Source organism: Amia ocellicauda, chromosome 16 (assembly GCF_036373705.1).
Source record: "Amia ocellicauda isolate fAmiCal2 chromosome 16, fAmiCal2.hap1, whole genome shotgun sequence".
NCBI classification, from domain to species: Eukaryota; Metazoa; Chordata; class Actinopteri; order Amiiformes; family Amiidae; genus Amia; species Amia ocellicauda.
The window spans coordinates 29,447,201-29,469,470 of NC_089865.1; the positions used below are offsets into that span (position 1 = coordinate 29,447,201).

A 22,270-nucleotide genomic window follows, 5' to 3' on the forward strand; every position below is an offset into this window, starting at 1 on the left:
CCCCTGGATAGTCTCAGCCATGAAACTACAGTGCTTTCTTATTAGAAAAATTGTACAGTAAAATAATAAAGGCTAGAAAGTCAAGAGTGATTCATTGCTTTTCACTTGCAGACGGCCTCAGACTATCAGAAGCTGCAGGACGGCAGCTCCAAGTACGAAGCGTTGGCTATCCATTTGAAAAGGAAGATGAAAGAGGCGGAGTATACCTTTCATTTCTGGAAGACTTTCCCAGGGAAAATGACCGTATGTTTGGCTGTTTTTATCCTGACCTCTAATTGACTGAAACACATCAACTGTTCTTAGAAGTAAACTTCAGAACCCCAGGTGGAGCCAAAAAAGAAATCCCCCCTGTAAACTTCCTTCTGATATTAGCTGGCATTTATTAGGAAACTGCAGAAATTAATGACTTCACTCCCCCAGGTGGGACGCTCAACTGAAATGTCCCCACAATACTATCATCTAGTTAATCTCGCTAACAGGAAGATTGGGGGGTTTCCATGTGTAGAGCAAGTCCAATGTTTGTTTCTAGAGTGACTTCACTCACTAGTGTATGCCACCCCAGTCATCCTGTCAGCGCAGTCATCCAGTCAGCGCAGTCATCCAGTCAGCGCAACCATCCTTTTAGTATGACCCCAAAAAGTGAATAATATGTTTAGGCTAAGGGCCAGATTAAATTAAAAAAATTGACTCACTCGAAAATGGTCAACTATAAACCTATACACCACTCAATAGTGGTAATAATATGAATAGAAGAAAGAAGCTTCTAATGAAAATAAAAGCCACCACTGAAAACAGATGTGTTTTTTTATTAGTGGGTGCCCAAGTCTGTCAGTTTAGCAGGATTGAGCTCTGATAAGTGAGTTGTTACATTACACACATTTGTTTCCACCAGATAAGAGGAGAAACTGGCTGTTTTGTCATTTGAATATCGACTTGCTGTGCTGTGTTTCCCTGTGCAGGACTCTCTGAGGAAGCCCTCTCGCCGGCTTGTGTGTGAAAGCAGCAACAAGGCGCTGACCCTGCAGAACGCCGGGAGGTTCTCCGTCAACTGGTTCATCCTTTTCAACGACGCTCTGGTGCATGCACAGGTGAGTACAGGGTGGCGCCACACAGCCAGGGCACTGCAATCCATGTCTCCCAATCCCGGGATGTTTCGGTAACGCAAAAAGCTTTAAAAGATGGTGTGTTTGTCCGTCCGGTTCTTGTGAAGAACTAACCTGTAGGTGTCATTTCTTTAGTCATTTCCTTTTATATCTGCATCTCTTTTCATCCCAAATTGATGTACACATTAGTTTAAAGACACTAAGGTTTCCTAATTAGGATTTAAGATGTAATTGGTGTCTCCCTTTACCCCCCCAATTACAGATGTGATTCTGGCCTTTTAATATAGAGGTTAAATGTAAATATGCTAGTTATGACATTTTGACATGTTCTCAGAGTGTCCTAAACCCATCAGCTTCTAATTTCAGAAGCGGCAGTTCAGTCTGCATTGTCTTTGCCTTCATTTCTGAAATCTTAGAAAGCAATGCCAATTTGATGTCTTCATCATATCCTTTCAAATAAACAAGGATACATAAAATATTCACATTGGGACCAGTTTGTTATATATATATATATATATATATATGTATATATGTGTGTATATATAAATATATATATATATATGTATATATGTGTGTATATATTATCATTTTCCCCAGATAATAACAGAAGCAGACTAGAGTTTTGCTCAAACCAATTTGAAGGAATTCTAATAGTGGGAGTATACCAAGTACAAAACAGATATTTTTAACTCCTTGGTGGGTTTCCATGGCAATGACTACTTTATAAAAAAGGCAGAGAACAGGTTGTGCATAACATAAGAAGCCTAGGGGTAATCATAATCTGATTACTTTAATATTCTGGTTTTACTGCTATTGACCTATTACTTTTTGCCACAAACCTTTCTGTCTATCAGATTTTTATGTGTTGTGTCCCGATTTTAAAATCTAACATGTATGGCTTGGTCCTGAAGTAAACATAAATCGGTTATTTACCAAGTTTACCAAGGATTGATCCTTCTGACCTGATTTTCATTTCCATTCACTTGTATCTATTTATAGACTTTATATCATAGACTTTCCAATAAATGCCAGGAAAATCAAATGACTCTAAAGCAGTTTCGAGTTCCCCTCAGGATGAAAGCGCGAAGCTCAGATTTTGTTTTTATTTTTTATTTTTTGTTTTTATCCTGTCAGGGCTTCCAACCATATAAGAATTTTGTAAGTATACTGTAGTTTCATCAAGCAGTAGTGCAGCGATCTGTATGTTCCCAGGGCTTGGTTTGGAAGATGTAGCACAGGTTTCTCCAGCTTGTCACTGAATAAATCTCCGCCTTTTATAGGAAGATACACCAATTTCAGATAAATTAATTAAAACTATATGTTAGGTCCCTGGGTCAAAAAGGTGAATCATGAACATAGGTTTGATTATGGACAGGGATTTAAAATATGAAGTTGAAATGTCCTAAAGCACAAAAACACTTCCGACTGCTTTTTTTCTGTATTATCATAAATCCAGCCTGGGTTTAATGATCAGGAACATAATTCTTAATCATAGTGGATTTGAACCTTTTACAGTACCACCTTTTAATGGGTGGTGATCATTTTGTATCCTCAAGCTCACAGAAAACCATTCTCCCTGCAGAAGGTACTACAAACCCCAAACCATTTCAGCTATTTTTGAAGGTTATCATTCAACCAGACTAAAACCAAAAACCGGTGTGGCCTACCAAGCCAAGCCCTGCTCAGTATCCTTTGCTAGTCTGTTGATATGGTTTGTATATGTCCACTGGTATCAACCAAGGCTTCACAAACCCCATCATTGTCTTCACTCTTGGGGTTCGAGTGCTGTCCTGATTTCTGGCTTGAATTCTGAAAGCAAATCACGAAATGTGAAAGGATGTCTGTCGCACAAGGTGACGGTTAGGACAAGTGTTTTCACACACACAGAGGTGGTAAGTAATAGAATATGTCAAACTTATGCTCACCCTTGACGGCGGGTATTATCTCCAGATACTTTGAAATAAATGTGGGGCATCAGGCAGACAGTGAGAAAACCAAGCCAGTAAAGCAATGATTTGGGATGATTTTTATTAGTAAAAAAGTAAACTTGGTTTTTACCCTTTGACATTTCATTGAGGTTACATAGTGAATTTCTAAAGTCCCGTTCTGGCTTTGAAGTAGTTAAGTCTGTTATGTCTCCCCTCTTCTGCTTTTCTCCTCCCACGCCTGTTCTGTGCTCTGTGCGTCCTTTGGCAACAGCACTGTGTTAGTCTAAGCACTTCCAAATTTGGATTAACCGTGGAATAGGCCCCGTCTTCCCGTCATCTGTTTTCCCAGCAGGCTTCAGCGTGCTTGTGATCTGGCTTCACCGTCAGTGCTCAGCAAGCTCACCTAACTCCGGAAGGACTTTGATACTAAATTAATGACTGTGGGAATCATGGAGGAGGCCACTGTAGCCTCAAAGTCATCCATGGGAGTCCTTTGTGAGTTTGTGGCGTTGTTGGCGACGTTCCTCTTTACATCACCTTAGCTCTGGGGGCTAATAGTTGGAAATGAAGCGGGCAGCTTAGGCGTGGTTCTTTCAGAACACTTGTGTATATTGCCTTCATCTCTCCTGTGCAATAGGGAATTTATTAACAACTGCTGATACCACACTGGGGAGGATAAAATAATATGAACTGGCAATTGGTGTCTTGTTGAACAATAGCTGAATGATCTATTAACAAGCCATATTTAAGGTCCTTTGGAAGTCACTCAAGAACTGGCTTTGAGAGAGTATTAGGAGCCAAACAGCCGGCCCACGTCTATTCTTTCTGGTACTTATTTGTGAAGTGTCCACTTGTTTATCCTCCACAGATCAGACAGGGAGCATTCTAATCTTTTTACAACCACTTACTCAAGAAAAGCTTTTGATGGAAGCAGTTGGCTGCAAAATACCAAGCCATATGTTTTCTGGTTTGGTTTCAGATGGTTCTAGTGTTTGTTGAAAGATATTTCCGTCTGATATCTCTCCCTCCTGTTGTGTTTTTATCTGTGACACCAATCCCTAATCACCGTTATTAATTATAAACTTGAGATTTGGGAATCACGGGGAGAGGCTGCGATCTATAGAAGAGACGGTGAGCATTTTTGCTTAAAGTATTGGTGAAGCAGTTACGGAGTGACAGCCTGTTTTGATTATAAGAATCCAAGTCATATGGCAAAATGTTCGGCTCTGGAACTGCAGCTTCCTTCATCACTGAAATATATTTAGACAAAAAACTAAAACATTAAAAACTCACCGTTGTCAGTCCATGTGCCTGTGTGTATAATAGACCTAGCCATTTATTCGTATGTGTCCTGCAGTGCACTGTGCCTTTCAGCTGTTAGTCATCGCAGACTTTACAGTCTTTGCTAACAAAATGACGGCAAAACTCAGTGGCCCTTCTTTCTTCTGGAAAGGAGCCTCCGGGTGTGATATTTTACACGCTTGATGAATTTATATGGTTCACTAACTCAGAGACAAAGGCATTTCAGTTTCTAAAAGTTTCCTTTCGCACACTCTGGCTGGAAACTTTGAAAGCTCCTGTCTACCCAGTTTGATTCCTCCAGGACTACAACTGAAATCCGTTTGATACTGTTGTGTGTCATTTCACCCCTGCAGAAACACGGCAATCACTGACAAAAGGGCACGATCTTTAAGGAGCGCGGTCGATTGAACACTTGTGGAACGCCACAGTAGCAGTTTAGAGTCACGTTGGTAATACTGCCCCAAGACATGGGTCATTTGACTGTTTTTGCAACGGGAACTCTACAGACAGACTAGTTATCAAACAATATATATACGTTTTAAAATTGTTGTAATAAAGGAGAAGAGGGTCAGAAAAGCTATATTTACATCACTGAGAAAAAACAAATATGTGAGCGAAATGAGCATGTCAACACACAATCTGGGGATCTCTACCATATCAAGAAAATATGTTTTTCAGATTTAAAATGTATGTTTTTTCTGGAGGTCGATAGTTCACAGTTTGAGGTCAAAACGGTCATGCCTCTGTGGGCATAATTTGGTGAGCTGATGAGCTGTCTGTCTCATGAGTCATGTCAGGTGTGATCTTATCTCCAAACAGTCACTCCTATAATCTGATTTTGGAATAGCCTGAAAAAGGACTGTTTGGGTTATATTGAATTATACTCCACATAATATTATTTCTAAAGACTTTTTAATGACCAAGTAATCATTAATGTCACTTACCTCACAGAGAATAGATAGCTTTTTAAAGACTTTCCTTGCAAGAGCCTACCTTTAACTGCTTGATTCAGATGTGCTCTTCAACTGGAAAAGAACGATATGTCTGCTCTCGAATAAAACGAGACTGTTTGACTGCGTTTTCATGTGAGTGTCAGGCGTGCCAAATGGGTAAGGCTGCATTATAACAGCACTATTTTTGTCCAGATGCTGTAATTTTTTGGGACAGGGATGCTGCCTTTGCTCAGCAGTGGTCATGTGGGTGGCTCTTAGAACAGTTTTCTATAAAAGTGTCTGGTATATAGTTAATAAAAAGTCAAACGTTTTGAGAAACTTGTCCCAAATTAGCAGTTTGGCAGGCCTGTCATTGCATTGCCTGTCTTTTTGACCTTCTTTCCACTTAACTACACTTTTCAAATAGACACTGTTTAAGCATGAGCATGTCGGTTTGATTTGCAGTGAGGTATATACAGCAGGAGCTTTTGGATGGCATCAGAAGTATGGTACCATGTAATGGTAGCAGGAAACTCACAGTTTGTATTTCAATGCTAAACCAACTGTTTGCAACGATGAAACCTATATGCCTGTGTTTCTGTTTCTGTCTCCCAACCAGTTTTCCACCCACCATGTTTTCCCCCTATCCACACTATGGGTTGAGCCTATCTCCGAAGAACAAAGTGGCTTGTGAGTATTTAATTTGTGTTTGTTCAGGTGCTGTATTGATATTCACAACCTGTGCTAATCCATGTGAAAGTGAATAGTGAACCAGTTGTTTGTTTGTATAAACACTAGATTCTCTCTAGAGAAATGACAACATCGAGATCAATTATCACAATACAAGTAGAATTGGGGGATACAGGATACACAAAATGTTTTTTTAAGCATTTGCAATACCAATGTCGAAAAGCAGGCATTGGAGAAGGAGATCTGTGTTTTTTAGCTTTGTCATTAGTACAACCAAATCAGACAGAATATCCAAAACAAAACCGTAGTTCCTTATTGAGCCTAACTAACCATATAAATGTGTCCTTCTCTAAACATGGATACTAATAAACACAACACGACAAACGCACGCGGCATACAATCCAAATCGCAGTTCCCAAAAGCCAAGTCAAAGTCCCTCAACAAAATGCCATCAACCCAGTTCCCTGTCTCCTTTCTGTTCTCAGTTTTTCACTCCACCTTCTCCAACTCCACAAAGTCCTCCAACAGTAAGGTGTGCTGTCTTCCTGCCTTCATGCAGGAGCGTGCCATTTGTAGGAGTACTGCATCTCAGGCACTCCCCACTGCTAATTCCTCCCCTAGGGTTTCTGTGAAATGTAGTGCCTTTTCAGGGCAGCCCTTTTTTGCGCCTCCTGGTATTCCACCACAATATATATACTATGGTTTCATATCTTTGTAACATATTTAGAATAAAATATAAATATAGGATGACACCGTGGTTCAGTGGTTAGCGCTGCTCCCTCACAGCGCCAGGGACCCGGGTCTTGGGTACGGTGTCCATGTTAGGACAACGTCACTCTTTAGCGTTAGTTGTCAAGCATCACTTAGTTTTGCGATCAGCGCTCATTAAATTTAGCATTCAGCCATCAGTTATCACTTATATTTGGTGTCAGTCTTATTTGGCATCAAGCCTATGTATTGTCAGGTCTCATACATCACTCCTATTTTGTATCAGCTGTCACTCACATTTGATGTCTAAATACTAGATACTAAATTCAAGTGATCCCTGATGCAAAAACTGAGTGACAGCTGATACCTGACACAAAATACGAGTGACACCTGATACTAAATTCGAGTGATCCCTGACACTAAATACGAGTGACACCTGATATGAAATGACCATGACCTTGTATTGCATGTATTGCGAGTTTTCCATATGGTTAGTGACATACTTACACACACAATTTATGATAATGCAAAAGCACATCCCTCAGGAGGTGCATCACAAAATCTGTAAAATACACACACATGCATGTACACACAAACACAAATTCAAGTAAGTGCTGGAATCTTCATTTATTTTGTTAAACACTGTGGTAGACGCTTGAATTTACATATTTCTTCATTACTAGAGATTAATTCTGTGAACATTTCCCTGCTAGCAATGAAGAACTAGGATTTTGTTCATTACATGGATCCACACTGCAGGGTTACCAGAAAGGAGGGCTTTAACATAATATAGGCAGCAAGCATATTTGGTGTAGCTCCCCATGGCGAGGTATTCTTCAGTGAACAGACAGATCTGGAGGTCGTTCTCTACTGAGGCTACACAGGCCAGCTGTATGAATCTATAGAGAGTTTCTCAGCCACTCTCAGTCTCATTATTGAAGGAAAGTGAGGGTGTTAAAAATCATGCTTCAGAGATCATTTGTAAGATTTCTCTAATAGAAGGCCTCTTCTCGAAGGCCCATCTGCTTTGAAGATGCAAAAGCCTGCCAAAGACAGGATAGGGATATTTCTTTCCACACAGACAGCATGCTGTGTTGCCAGAATGCTAATCGTGTTCTGCTGTGATTTTGAGCAGTCTGGCGCTGGGAGGATTCGGCAAACAGGAGTCGAGTGCAGACAGTGCTGAGGGCTTGCAGGATATGAATGGGTTTGCATTATCTTACAAGGCCTTGACATACCGATGGCTGCATACACCCTGCACACTTTTAATTGGCTGTCACATTTAAATGAAGAGCTCGCACTCAAATGCTATCCATATTTGTTTCAAGAAGATCATTCTTCAGGCTAAACTGTTGCAAATTACTATGAGGCATTATTCATCTCAATACCAGCAAAGAGAGCAGGAGCTGGAGTTCACATGAGGTCGTCATGAGGTGGGCATTACTAAAGAAATGGAAATGTGTGTCCAATTAATTTGTTAGGCACTTATCAATACAATATTTAATACCTTTGCTCGCTGTCAAGACTGCCAAATGACTGTCTATGAATAGATTGTTTCCACAAACACACAAAAAAGATTTCAATTCTGGAGGGCAATGTGAAACAATGTAAAATGTAAATGTCCAAAACTTGCGCTTCCTGAAACAAAAGCATCTTACGTGAGCTCTAGTACAGATGCAACAATGGTTTACGTAAGTATATCTCATCAAAATGTCTTCAACTTAAATAATTAATAATAATAACAGCAAAAATTGCCCTGCGCAAGGTTTATTTTTGGCAAAACATGAAATAATTTGAGTATTCTGACAAGTAATCAAATTAATTTATTATTATGCAGGGTTAAAAGAATCCTTTAAGCAGAAAAACTCACCCCACCTTTCCTTTTGTATTCATTATTACATTTCTTATCAGGTGCCCTTATGACAATTGTTAAAATATTTCACATTCTTTTTATTTATTTTTTTACAATTACCCATTGATACAGCTGGGTTTTTACTGGAGCATTCTGGGTAAAGTACTTTCCTTATGGGTACAGCAGAAGTGTTGCCCACCTGAGACTGAACCCACGACCCTCCGCTCCAGAGTCCTAAACACTACTCCACACTGCTGTCCAATCCTCTGTCTATCTGATGTATTTTTCATGTTCATGACATTATAACTGCAACATGTCACAGCATGCCATTAATTATGTGCTGAATTATGTTTGGTTCTGAGAGTGTAGTTTGTGTGCATTTCTAATCAGGAATGCTCCTTTATCATCAAACAAATCATCGCTCAGAAGTTGAATCAATGATGCTACATCCATATTTTGATTTTTAATTAATTAGAAATAGTGGTAGTGACTAAGTGTGGATGACTTTTAAAAACAAAAAGTGTGTGTGTCCTTTGATCCAAAGATTGTATATCATTAAAAGGACGAATCGGGCTTGTACCCGCGGAACATGTTAAGGTTTTTACACGTTTGAAATCCAAATTAGCTCCATGTGATCTCAACAAGATGTCAAGGTCACCGGCTCCTGCTGTGTAAAATGAGTTCTGAACTGAACAGCAGGACGCATAGCCACCTCCATTAGTATGATAGTTTCTGTAGTAAGTAGTACCCTTTTCTCCAAGTTTATAATTATTTATGGGCACTGATAAGCTCAAATAAACGATGAAGCGTCAAGTAGTAATCAGTCAGTAGATGCCAACAGCATCTGAGGAAATGAAGATAAGATTTCTACATGTAAACACTTCAGTCTTTGTTTATGTGTCTAAAGCAGGAGATGACAGATGGGATTGGAAACCCCAGCACTTCTTACAATATTGTGTCTCTGTCACTGTCTTGGCCTATTTCCAGTGACATGGCACCAAGCTCACAGCTCACCTTTTCACACAAGGCATTGGTCCTGCAACCCTTGCTAAAAATGACCAGGATAATGTTATGAAAGAGGCAACTAGATCTTTGGCTCTAGTCAGTTCGGTTAATACCAGTGATCACAGCCTGTAAGGTTAAGAACTATTATTTAATACATTTCTAAAGAAAAAGTCTAGTTCTGCACCAGTTAGACAGGTTTTATTTGCAGCTTGTTCCAGCTTGGAGTTGAATGTGATTTTCATCTCGGTACACTTCTACAGCATGATGTAATCTCACGCAACATGAGTTTCAAAAATAAGAAGTTGGTTGCAAAGTGAATTTATGGAAGTAAATCACTTAGTTTATATGTTTAAAGGCACAGAAAGCAAATGCCTGTTGTATTTTATATAAGCCGTTTTAAAGGAGGGTATTTAGTGATCCGATTTAGTTTTTGTAGAGTAGAGTGCAGGCAATTTCTTATGTCTCCTTTTTTGAAAATCAAGCTGTTCCTGTCTTTACCTCTGCTAGGTTTGGGCTGAAAATCACCTCCCCTGAAGAAACCTTCACTCTGTTGGCATCTTCCCCCCTTGAGAAGGTAGGGACTGTGATCTTCCTTTCTGCAGAACAGAAATTGTAAACATGTAAATAATACACATTCATCCAAAAATAGTAAAGCGGTAATAACAATAATAACATTTCAACAGTATACAAATAATGTAACGGTGTATATAGCCTCTCGAATAAATTGTGTACTTTAAACTGTAAATTCCAAAAAAACTCATACAGTGAGGTAAAGAAGTATTTGATCCCCTGCTGATTTTGTACGTTTGCCCACTGACAAAGAAATGATCAGTCTATAATTTTAATGGTAGGTGTATTTTAACAGTGAGAGACAGAATAACAACAAATAAATCCAGAAAAACGCATTTCAAAAAAGTTATAAATTGATTTGCATGTTAATGAGGGAAATAAGTATTTGACCCCTTCGACTTAGTACTTGGTGGCAAAACCCTTGTTGGCAATCACAGAGGTCAGACGTTTCTTGTAGTTGGCCACCAGGTTTGCACACATCTCAGGAGGGATTTTGTCCCACTCCTCTTTGCAGATCCTCTCCAAGTCATTTAGGTTTCGAGGCTGACGTTTGGGAACTCGAACCTTCAGCTCCCTCCACAGATTTTCTATGGGATTAAGGTCTGGAGACTGGCTAGGCCACTTCAGGACCTTAATGTGTTTCTTCTTGAGCCACTCCTTTGTTGCCTTGGCTGTGTGTTTTGGGTCATTGTCATGCTGGAATACCCATCCACGACCCATTTTCAATGCCTTGGCTGAGGGAAGGAGGTTCTCACCCAAGATTTGACGGTACATGGCCCCATCCATCGTCCCTTTGATGTGGTGCAGTGGTCCTGTCCCCTTAGCAGAAAAACACCCCCAAAGCATAATGTTTCCACCTCCATGTTTGACGGTGAGGATGGTGTTCTTGGGGTCATTCCTCCTCCTCCAAACATGACGAGTTGAGTTGATGCCAAAGAGCTCGATTTTGGTCTTATCTGACCACAACACTTTCACCCAGTTCTCCTCTGAATCATTCAGATGTTCATTGGCAAACTTCAGACGGGCCTGTACATGTGCTTTCTTGAGCAGGGGGACCTTGCGGGCGCTGCAGGATTTCAGTCCTTCACGGCGTAGTGTGTTACCAATTGTTTTCTAGGTGACTATGGTCCCAGCTGCCTTGAGATCATTAACAAGATCCTCCCGTGTAGTTCTGGGCTGATTCCTCACCGTTCTCATGATCATTGAAACTCCACGAGGTGAGATCTTGCATGGAGCCCCAGACCGAGGGAGACTGACAGTTATTTTGTGTTTCTTCCATTTGCGAATAATCGCAGCAACTGTTGTCACCTTCTCACCAAGCTGCTTGGCGATGGTCTTATAGCCCATTCCAGCCTTGTGTAGGTCTACAATCTTGTCCCTGACATCCTTGGACAGCTCTTTGGTCTCTTAAAGGGAGTGCTCCTAATCTCAGCTCGTTACCTGTATAAAAGACACCTGGGAGCCAGAAATCTTGCTGATTGATAGGGGATCAAATACTTATTTCCCTCATTAACATGCAAATCAATTTATTACTTTTTTGAAATGCGTTTTTCTGGATTTTTTTGTTGTTATTCTGTCTCACTGTTAAAATACACCTACCTTTAAAATTATAGACTGATAATTTCTTTGTCAGTGGGCAAATGTACAAAATCAGCAGGGGATCAAATACTTTTTTCCCCTCACTGTATATACTAATGAATTTATTTTCTTGTATATTACATATTAGTATATATATATATCAAGGGTACAATTGCATTTGACCAAAGTTAATTTTCTGTTTCTTTTCCGTGTCCAACAACATTCCTCTGTGGGGCTTTATGAATTTAAATAAATAGGATGAACACCATTTGTTAAGTATAGCCCCCTCACACTCACCTAACAGTATTGTCTGTGTCTGGTTTGAAGGCAAAATGGTTCCGGGCGATCAACCAGGCGGTGGAGCTGGCTCTGAGTGGGGCAGTGGACACCCCGGGCACAAGCTCAGCCAGTGTGCAGAGGCCAGATCCGCCCATGTCCAGGACGGCCAAGTACACCTTCTACAAGGACAGCCGTCTCAGAGAAGCCACCTACGAAGGCCGCTGGATGGCCGGCAAGCCCAACGGCAGGTAAGTGCGGACTGGAGCTCCCTGTCTTCCCTGCAGCACGTGATGTCACTCTACTCTGGGCGTGGGTTAAATGTAGGCCTTTACAGCTGGCTTCCTGCAGGTTTTATAGAGACAGTTTAGTTCTGGGAAAAAATAAAATAAAAAAAATACATCTTCTCCCCAAAACTGTTATTGTAACAATGTGCCAAAAATTCTGCCTCTCAATCTGCACAGGATTAGTCCATGACTAGGCCAGGTGTAATGTTGTGGTCTGTGTCATACCACTGCTTCATGAAATCCTTCAGCTGAATCAACAGATCTGCATTTTCAGTGCTTTTCAGTGTTTACCAAAGCTTGAAAATATTTTTCCAGGCTCTAAATCGCCAAAGAGATGAAACTTGCCAGTAATTAATCTACAGATTTAGTTCAATTAAAACTCAAGATCCTGGCTAATGGAATTCAAATATGTACTACTTCACCTGAAAGATAAAATTGTTTAGGAATAATTTATTATTTGTCTGTTTGGTCTTGTATTTGTAGTTTTATCACGAGTGGCAGGAACACTGTACCTGTAAAATATGGCGTGTTGCATATGGCAACAGTTGCTATGACAACCTCTTGAAGTCTTTAAAGTTGAATGGACTGAATATCTTCTGCTGTTAAAATAACTTTGAGCCTTGAAATTGCAAATTCATATTTTCTGAGCAGTGCTGTAAAGTGGATTTGTTAATATAGTAGCTGTTTGACTAAAACTGTGGAGCCTTGTGGGAACTTGGCTAATCAAGATGACAACTTTTTGTGACATATGTTCTGTTTAACTTTGTCTGAGTGGGAAAAACATGAATTCAGAGTCGTTCAGTCTGTCCAGATTCAAAGCTAGTTGGATGGCTCCAGTCATAGCTGGCTTCTTGTCCTCCTTCAGGGGGATTCTGAAGTGGCCCGATGGACGGATGTACACCGGGACGTTTAAGAATGGCTTGGAGGACGGGTGAGTCTCGGTCAAGGGTTTTTAAAAAGCAGCAATGCTGGACTTGATTCCAGTCCATTTTTATTGACAACAGATTATTCAAGTAACTGATCTAGATAATACATAATTGAAATGCATGGGAAGATGACATCAAGTACCATGTTCCAGGTATATATGCATACAGTAGATAATTAGGGGTTCTGATGTTGATGATAATTTAACCCTATTTCTCCTCCCAAACACTATTTAAGGGATTCGGGTTAAAATGATTTAGAAACCTGTCAGTGATGTAATGCACATTTGTCAATGACTCAAATGCAGAGGAGACATGACACAGTAACCTCATATTTTCCTAGTTTGCGCTCTGTGGTAGCTAATGCATCTGGCTGGTTCCTGAAGGAACCGAGGTAGGTATATGAAATAGTCTCAAGACTATGATTTTGAGCATGAGTTACTATTTTCCTCTTCTCCAATAATAGATGAATTATTTTGTTAAGCTGTTCCACTTGTTTATTTCACAGATTTGGAGAGTATATTGTGCCAAACAAGACACTCAATAAGAATGACCATTACATAGGCCACTGGAAAGAAGGAAAAATGCATGGCTATGGTACCTACAGGTAAGAGACCTTAAAAAAATTGATTAAAATCCAGTCTTCACTTATTTTTTATGCAGTTTCAAGCAGGAGTGTAACACCTGTTTTTCCGGTGCATGGCTTGTGGTGCGCTGATTTAAGGAAAAATGAAGTGTCGGATTGCATTCCAGACTTCATTGCAGACTTGCGGCAAACACCACTGTAGCTATGGGTGCGATCGCCCCTCATCTGTGTCGCAGTGCAGTCTGGCCCGAGCTGACGGGGGTGTGCGTATGTCTGTGTGTTCTCAGGTACGCCACAGGGGAGCTGTACGAAGGCTCCTTCCAGGACAACATGCGTCACGGCCATGGCATGCTGCGCAGCGGCAAGCTCACCTCCTCCTCCCCCAGCGTGTTCATCGGCCAGTGGGTGCAGGACAAGAAGACGGGCTACGGCGTGTTCGACGACATCACCAGGTACCAGCGCACAGTGAACAGGGCCACACAGGGTCTCACACCAGGGCATCGGTGTGGTTTCAGTCAAAGTTCTTTACGCCCTTCATTCAAAACCAAAATGTTATATAGAAATTTGTTTGTGGTTTGTGGGTGTGGGTGTGGGGTTATATATTCATACTCATTCTGTGTATATATCATATAGTTTATTATTTTTGGTTTCAGTGCAGTTTGCTTTCTCAAGCAGAAGGCTCAGTGTAATTGCTTTATGAATCACAATTAGGTTCGGCAGGGTGGAAATTAGGTCAACAAACTGGTTCATTTGCACAGTGGGAATATCATTTTTTGAGACAAGACAGGTGATGTCTGTGAAGCGGGGGGGCTTTAGCACAGTGAATTCGCAAGCATTTTAAAACTGTAAACATGCGCTGTTCTGTTAAGGCAGGGGCCAGACTAGATTCAAACAAAGAAGGGCTTCATGGGAGAAAACACAGCAATACTGTAACTCGCTGTATCAAAATCGATATTTATCTTAGTGTGTCTCCCACCATGGGTTTCAAATTAGGTCTTTGTGAAGAGATTGTATCTGCTGCCTGATTATCTGTACAGTGTTTACTTTGGTCAGCTCTGGAGCTTTTTGTGTTTTTTTTCATCTCTGTTTAATTTAGTAAACTGAATTCATTATCACTTCCTGTACACTCTTGGTTTCTCAGACAATGTTCTTTCCTAGACCTTTCACTACACAGGCATTGATGTGATATTTAATAAGGCAGTTTTCTCTGGCCATCCTTTTCATCAGTAGCTAATTAACATTTTACCCATCCTTTGTTTTCAGAGGTGAGAAGTACATGGGGATGTGGCAGGACGACCTGCGCCAGGGCCATGGAGTCATTGTCACGCAGTTTGGACTGTACTATGAAGGGGCCTTCAGCAACAACAAAATGATGGTGAGTTTATCTCAGTCCATGAATCTCTCTGTTTTATATGCTTCAGCACCTGTCTTTGCCGAGCACTAAACAGAACCAGCTAACAGAACAAGTTTGGTACCTGACACTGGCCAACCAAGCTTAATCATTTGTGTTTTTCCCCCACTGTGTTAGGGCACTGGCATTCTCCTCTCAGAAGATGACACTACTTACGAAGGAGAGTTTTTAGATGACTGGACTCTCAATGGCAAGGTAATTAAAAGACAAAACAAAACAAAGAACTATCGTGTTTTTCAAATTATTATTATTATTATTATTATTATTTTTATTTCTTGGCAGACGCCCTTATCCAGGGCGACTTACAACATAAGTGCAAACAAAGTGCAATAATACAATTAAGTACAAGGCATCAATCAATACAAATTCAATTTAACTAAAACATAGCAATTAAAAATACAATTTACAAGTTCCAATTTACAATTTACACAAGTACAGTAAGTGAGGTCCTACATCCTGGCCAATGAAAGCTAAGTGCTGTCAAGGTGTAGGGTCACAGTCAAGGGCTACAGGAAAGGGAGCAAGGAGGAAAACAATCAGGAACGCGAGAAGCATAATAAAACTGTGAAGTGCTATCTAGCAGGGATAGAGGACTAATATTACAAGTACTGTCTGAAAAGAGGTGTCTTGAAGGAGGAAGGAGAGTGGAGAGGAGGTAGAGTAGGTCTTCTGTCACTGGAGGAGTGCAGTGGTCTGGAGGGGATGTATGGAGAGACGAGTGACTGAAGGTAGCTTGGTGCAGTGTGGTCAACACAGCGGTAGGTGAGGGTCAATGTCTTGAACTGAATGCGTGCCGCTATCGGGAGCCAGTGGAGTAGCGTGAGCGAATCGTGGCAGAGAGAATACCAGACGAGCCGCAGAGTTCTGGATGAGCTGGAGTGGACGGGTAGTAGATGCAGGCAGGCCGGCCGGGAGGGAGTTGCAGTATCCAGGCGGGAGAGGACCAGTGACTGGACGAGTAGCTGAGTCGAGTAGTCGGTGAGGAAGGGACGTATGTTGCTCAGGAAGAATCTACAGGTGCGTGTCAGCGTGGTGATGTGCTGGGTGTAGGAGAGCGCAGGATCGAGGGTGACTCCTAGATTTTTAGCGGAAGAAGAAGGAGAGAGTGTGGTGGATTCCAAGGGGATCGAGATGAGGAGGTCAGCAGAAGGTGAAGAAGAGGAGGGGAAAAACAGGAGATCCGATTTGGAGAGGTTGAGCTTGAGGTGGTGCGAGTGCATCCAGGCGGAAATAGCAGACATGCAGGAAGAGATGCGAGGGGATGAGAGGGTCAGAAGAGGGAAAAGACAGGAAGATCTGGGCATCATCAGCGTAGAAGTGGTAGGAGAAACCATGGGAAGTGATGAGGGGGCCCAGGGAGCGAGTGTAGAGAGAGAAACAGCCAGAGAGGAGGGAGGAGATGAAGGGGAGAAGATCAGGAGTGGTTGCTTGGAAGAGGCGAGAAAGGAGAGGGTCCAGGGCACACGTTGTAGGTTTGTGACGTAGGAGGAGAGCAGAAACTTCAGCATCTGAGAGAGGTGAGAATGAAGAAAAGGAAGCTTGATCAGTGGGAGGTTTCGGTGTGATAGGAGATGAGGGTGGAGTATTGAAGAGCCTGCAGATGTCTGCAATCTTGGAGGAGAAGAAGGAGGCGAAATAATCAGCAGTGAGAGATGAGGGAGGAGGTTGATCAAAAGTCGTTGCCCAAGTCATCATTTTAGTATTGGGTTCACTGAGTTATACTTTAATTTGAATAATAGGCACTAAGCCATTTGTTTACTACCACCATGAAGATTTTGAATATTTTTTCTGTGAATCTGGCATTTCAGGTTAATTGCGTGTTTATCAGTGTTTATGATTAAGAAGCATCACAACACTACCCCAATGACCTAGAAGAGCCCTGAGGTTACTGTTTGTCACTGGGAATCTGCGAATCCCTCAAAAGTGCTGGACTTTTCCAGTATATTGATCAGTTTCTCTCTCTCTCTCTCTCTCTCTCTCTCAGGGGACTCTGACGATGCCCAACGCAGATTATTTTGAAGGCACTTTCAATGGAGAGTGGGGGACGGGCCTGAAGGTAGCAGGAACGTACTTCAAACCCAACCTGTATGACACTGACAAGGAGAAAGTGAAGAGTCTGTAAGTGTTCCTTTGGAGAAATGTATGGTGTGAAACAGGGAGAAATGGTTCCTTCATTGATCTGTCACACATCCCCTTAGGTGCCCTGCTGTGAAATCTGTCCATCGCAGTCTGGGTGCAAAAATCAGCCAAACTTGCACTGCATAAATATTTCCTGGAAATTGCAAGTCATACCCTTTTGTGTTTACTGTCCAGTCTGTTTGCTGTGTTTATGCCTCATTACAAACGCTGTCCTAATTCAGAGCTCTGTACTTTGCTCTTGAAAGCTGCCCTGTACTTTTTCTGTATCATTTCCCGGCTGAGTGGTTTTGCAACTGTATTTGTAATGCCTTGACTCCGTTCAGAGTGTTTGCTCTTGATGGCCTGAGCAGAATCGGCACCTTGATAAATGGGTACATCCAGTAATTTGACCCCAAGTGGCCACTTATGTAGGCACTTATATATGGTTAATTAAATACCACAGGATGCAAGTGTAGCATTGAACTCTACAGTTAATTGAAATCAATATGCTTCTGAATTGAGTCAATAAGAATGTAATATGAACCTTAATATATAAGTGGGATTGGACTGTAGAAGCTAATTCATTTCAGAGGCAGGGGACAGTGCACAGACTGCTCACATAGGCTACTAGAAGCAACTGAATTAGATGCTGTTCTGTTGTCGTCCACTTAATGTCTCTTAATCATTAATCAAGTTGAGCTCCAGAACATGATAAACCACGCATAATCTCAGTACTAGTAAGGACATTGAGTAATTGAGGTTAAGATTGTTTCTTTTGTATACCAAATACTGCTCAGTAGTCCATTAAAGAAGCTTAAATTAAGCTGAATATATTATAATGACTGCAGAAGCTCTTTCTTTTTGTCCACCACTAGCATCTCTCGCTTTACCTTGTATTCTTGTTGTGCTACAGGAAGCTGGGCATCCTAGCGGTGCCTCCAGAGGAGAAGTGGAAGGCCGTTTTCGAGGAGTGCTGGAGCCAGCTGGGCTGCGAGGGCCCGGGGCACGGGGAGAACTGGAGGGCCTGGGAGAACATCGCAGTGGCCCTCACCACCAGTAGAAGACAGCACAGGGACAGGTAGAGTTGGAACATGAAGTTTGGCAGCTGCTTTTGTGTGCATCTGCTAACAAAATCCATCCCAGTTTCAGTACCTAATAATTAGATGGTTTTACATTGGGAGTGGATCTGTTCTCTTTCTTTTCTTAATTTGCCACATTAAAGAAAGCTCTATCAATCTGCCCTGGAGCTGGGCCTGAAAGTTGCTGTCTCTGAAAATGTGAATGAGGTATCGCCCTGCAGTGGTTAATTCACAGTCAGCAGTTCTCATTGTAAGGTCTCTTGGGCGAGGCCAGATGGTACTGCAGTCATAAAAGACAATCCCTGTCATGAGAAGAGGAGCCCAGCTGATTCAGATCCCATTACCAGCAGCATCTTCTGGCCAAACAATTTAGTTTTGTCAGCAAATTTGATTACCCACAATACCACTTTAATTCCCTCCTATATCTTGTCTATACTAACTAGCAGAAAAAGGAGTATCAGTTACCTAATACATTTCTTACACAATCAGTCTCGGGGACATTGTTGTTGCGACATCTTTTCATACTTGTCTTTGTAGGTTTTATTTCACAGTGTTTACGTGTTGACGTGTCCCCCTGTTCCTTTATGTCAGAAGTTTGGCCAAGCTGTTCATTTTTTTTTCGGCTCATTTTGGACACTGGAGAAGCACTAAATGCAGGTGTAATCCCACGGCTGTGGTGTTAGTTTGTGCCAAACGATTATTTAAGCAGCCCAGTCCTGTGTAAGATCCAGGATTTATCACTGTTTTACCCAGCAGAGGGATTAAACTGATTTTACACTCCAGTTGACCTCATCATCCCATCTCGAGTGCTTCCAGGGGCCTAGAGGAGACTGAGATTGAAATGAGGGTTGTACTTTTAATACCGCAGACACACTAATGTTAATTACAAAAGATGCACTTGGCCATTAGATTAACAAAAATGCAGGACTGGTAAAAGAACATTCTGGATCAATCCCCAAAGACATTTCCCAAGCGTCTCATTTCCTCTCAGTGTCACTCATTCTGATGTGTGTCCTAACTTTGAAGCCAATGGATCAATTTTCTGTTTGAGATGGCAGTGAAGGCACTCATACACAGTGGCTGAGGGTACATAGTGAAACCCATGGATAGCACGTTGCTCTACTTTGAGTGTGGTGTTTTTGAAAAGGAAGCACCCAATTTTTCGTATGCTGCCCTCATTGATTGATATTATGATCCCTGCCCAGCACTTTTAGGCTTTAAGAGGTTGTTTCCCATAATAATCAATAATCTCATGGTCCAAAGTTTTGGTACTTTTCTGTTCACCTTGAAATTGTGTTAATGGCACTTCTGTGAGTTAGAGAAAGTTTGGCGAGTGATTGTGCTTTACCTTTATTTTTAAAGCAAGCCAAACTAAATGCAATATCTACATAGTAAAATATTGTGGGATGAGTTAATGTATTGTTTATATCTGCCATATATTTCCTTCAGTATTATCTGTACTAATATGTCTCTACAGTGACACATAGCAGCTTTTCTGTGCCCGTCTCTCTCCAGCCCTGAGATTATCAGTCGCTCGCACAACAAAACCCTGGAAAGCCTGGAGGTCATTCCCCAGCACATCGGCCCCGTCACCATGGAGAAATACGAGAACATCCGCCGCTACTTAATCAAGGTATCCTTTGTTATTCGTCTCAAGCTATCGGCCTGAACGCGTCGTGTGTTCTTTGATATTTCGCGTCTTGAATTCTTGGAAATAGGTGGGAATTCACCCGAGTGTCCTCTTGGTAACATCACACATAAAAATTGCACCGAATAAAAATATACACTGAACAAAAATATAAATGCAACCTGCAACAATTTCAAAATTTTTACTGACTTACAGTTCACATTAGGAAATCAGTTGAAATAAATTAATTCGGCCCTAATCTATGGATTTCAAGTCTCACATTTTGAGGGACGTGCGATTGGCGTGAGGACTGAAGGAATGTCCACCAGAGCCGCAGTCGGGTCAAGACCCTGGTGAGGACGACGAGCCACAGATGAGCTTCCCTGAGACGCTTTCTGACAGTTTGTGCATAAATTCATCGGTTGTGCAAAGCCAGTTTCATCAGCTGTCCAGGTGGCTGGTCTCAGATGATCCAGCAGGTGAAGAAGCCAGGTGTTGGAGTCCTGGGCTGGCCTGGTTACACAGGGTCTGCGGCTTGTGAGGCCGGTTGGACGTACTGCCAAATTCTCTAAAACGACGGTGGAGGTGACTTATGGTAGAGAAATTAACATTCAATTTTCTGGCAGCAGCTTCCTGCAGTCAGTATGCCAATCGCACACTCCCTCAAAACCACACATTTTAGAGTGGCCTTTTATTGTCCCTAGAAGTGCACCTGTGTAATGATCGTGCTGTTTAATCAGCTTCATGATGTGCCACACCTGTTAGGTGGATAGATTATCTTGGAAAAGGAGAAATGCTCATTAACAGGGATGTAAACAAATTTGTGTACAAAATTGTAGAGAAATAATCTTTGTGCGTATGGAAAATTTCTGGGATATGTCATCTCAGCTCCAACACTTGACACATTGCGTTAACATTTTTGTTCGGCATGTATCAGTTTTTCACCACTGTTTTTTAATTGGCAACTGTGAGTAAGGCCTGTTGTGGGATTGTGTGTGTGTGTGTCTCAGGCCTGCGACACCCCTCTGCACCCCCTGGGCAGGCTGCTGGAGACCCTGGTGGCTGTGTACAGGATGACCTACGTGGGAGTGGGAGCCAACCGCCGTCTCCTGCAGCAAGCCGTCAACGAGATCAAGTCCTACCTGCGGCGCATCTTCCAGCTGGTCAGGCAAGGAAAAGCCGCTGTTCCGGCCCCCTTCACTCACTTCGCTCCTAACTCGGTTGCATCTGCGACTGCCTTCATGGCAGGGGCAATTTGTGATGGCCCTCTTATTGAGAGAGGGTGTGTGCTGTCCGCTGAGAAGATGTTTGTGTGCTTTGTAGGTTCCTGTTCCCTGATCTTCCAGAAGAGGGCGGAGTGATCCCGGAGCCCAGCGCCGAACCGCAGGACGGCAAAGTGCAGAGCGAGGAGGGAGCTCAAAACAAGGCAGAGTCGCCACAGCCTGCGTAAGTCTGCAGCAGCCATGACATTCATATTTTACTTTTGTTTTATTGGTATGAAATTAGAAGGGAGCTGTTTTCCATCCCCTTGTTATCTATCACAACAACAACAACAGTGAGGAGTTACTCAGTTACAATGGATATGTTTTGAAACAAAACTGAAATAATGTTGTTTAAATAATTAAAACTGAGAAAAACTTTCTGCATCTCAAAGGTGTTGGAAATAGAAACATGCTTTTGGAAGAAATGTTGTATTGAGCACTTGGGAATTGCATCGGATATCTCAGAAGCTTTCTCCCCATTCTATGTGCGCATAAAATGCAATGTTAGGTTGTGTGCTTGTTAAAGAAAATAGCTTGTGGCATGTGAGTGTTACTCTGCCTCCCAAAACCAGGTGTAAGCTTTCAAATAGTCTCCTAGGCTTATTGTATTCATCAAAATACAAACCTTACGGGTACAAAACACCAGCTCATCAGCAGATTTTGTATTAAAATTATTATTATTAGTTCTCAGGGGCTTTCTTTGTTCAAATATTACAGTGTAGTTGCCGGTTTGCATTCTATTCAGACTCGAGAGTCTTTTTACAAGCTCCCTTTGTCTGCTCTCATAAAATGATGTACACCAAGACACCTGATGCAGCTCCCATTTCGTATTATTTGCCTTTCATTAGATGACTAATTCAGGCAGGTGGGAAGGCGCTGAAAGATTAAGCATTATCATAAGGGCCTCAAGTACCGTCTGATAAAGCTTTTTAGATAACTTTTGATCTGACTCGTTAAAAGTTTTGTGCAGCATCAAACTTTTAAACAGTGACTCACACAGAGATGTTCAACAGTATCAGCGCGAGGCGGGCAA

At 41.8% G+C, this 22,270-nt stretch overlaps 1 protein-coding gene across 2 annotated transcripts in view; it reads left to right on the forward strand.

Moving 5' to 3' along the window:
• als2b (alsin Rho guanine nucleotide exchange factor ALS2 b) overlaps positions 1–22,270 on the forward strand; it is a 46,986-nt gene that overhangs the window by 18,080 nt on the left and 6,636 nt on the right. Inside the window, exons 14-29 of one of the 2 annotated variants that reach the window (XM_066687368.1) lie at positions 112–243; positions 960–1,088; positions 5,885–5,955; positions 10,028–10,094; positions 11,996–12,195; positions 13,097–13,162; positions 13,498–13,548; positions 13,663–13,761; positions 14,028–14,192; positions 15,004–15,115; positions 15,269–15,346; positions 17,136–17,269; positions 18,183–18,347; positions 19,864–19,981; positions 20,986–21,143; positions 21,299–21,421. In XM_066687368.1, coding sequence (XP_066543465.1) covers positions 112–243; positions 960–1,088; positions 5,885–5,955; positions 10,028–10,094; positions 11,996–12,195; positions 13,097–13,162; positions 13,498–13,548; positions 13,663–13,761; positions 14,028–14,192; positions 15,004–15,115; positions 15,269–15,346; positions 17,136–17,269; positions 18,183–18,347; positions 19,864–19,981; positions 20,986–21,143; positions 21,299–21,421 — 1,868 coding nt within the window. The remainder of the gene's footprint in view (positions 1–111; positions 244–959; positions 1,089–5,884; positions 5,956–10,027; positions 10,095–11,995; positions 12,196–13,096; positions 13,163–13,497; positions 13,549–13,662; positions 13,762–14,027; positions 14,193–15,003; positions 15,116–15,268; positions 15,347–17,135; positions 17,270–18,182; positions 18,348–19,863; positions 19,982–20,985; positions 21,144–21,298; positions 21,422–22,270) is intronic. The other variant, XM_066687370.1, reaches the window with a different exon arrangement.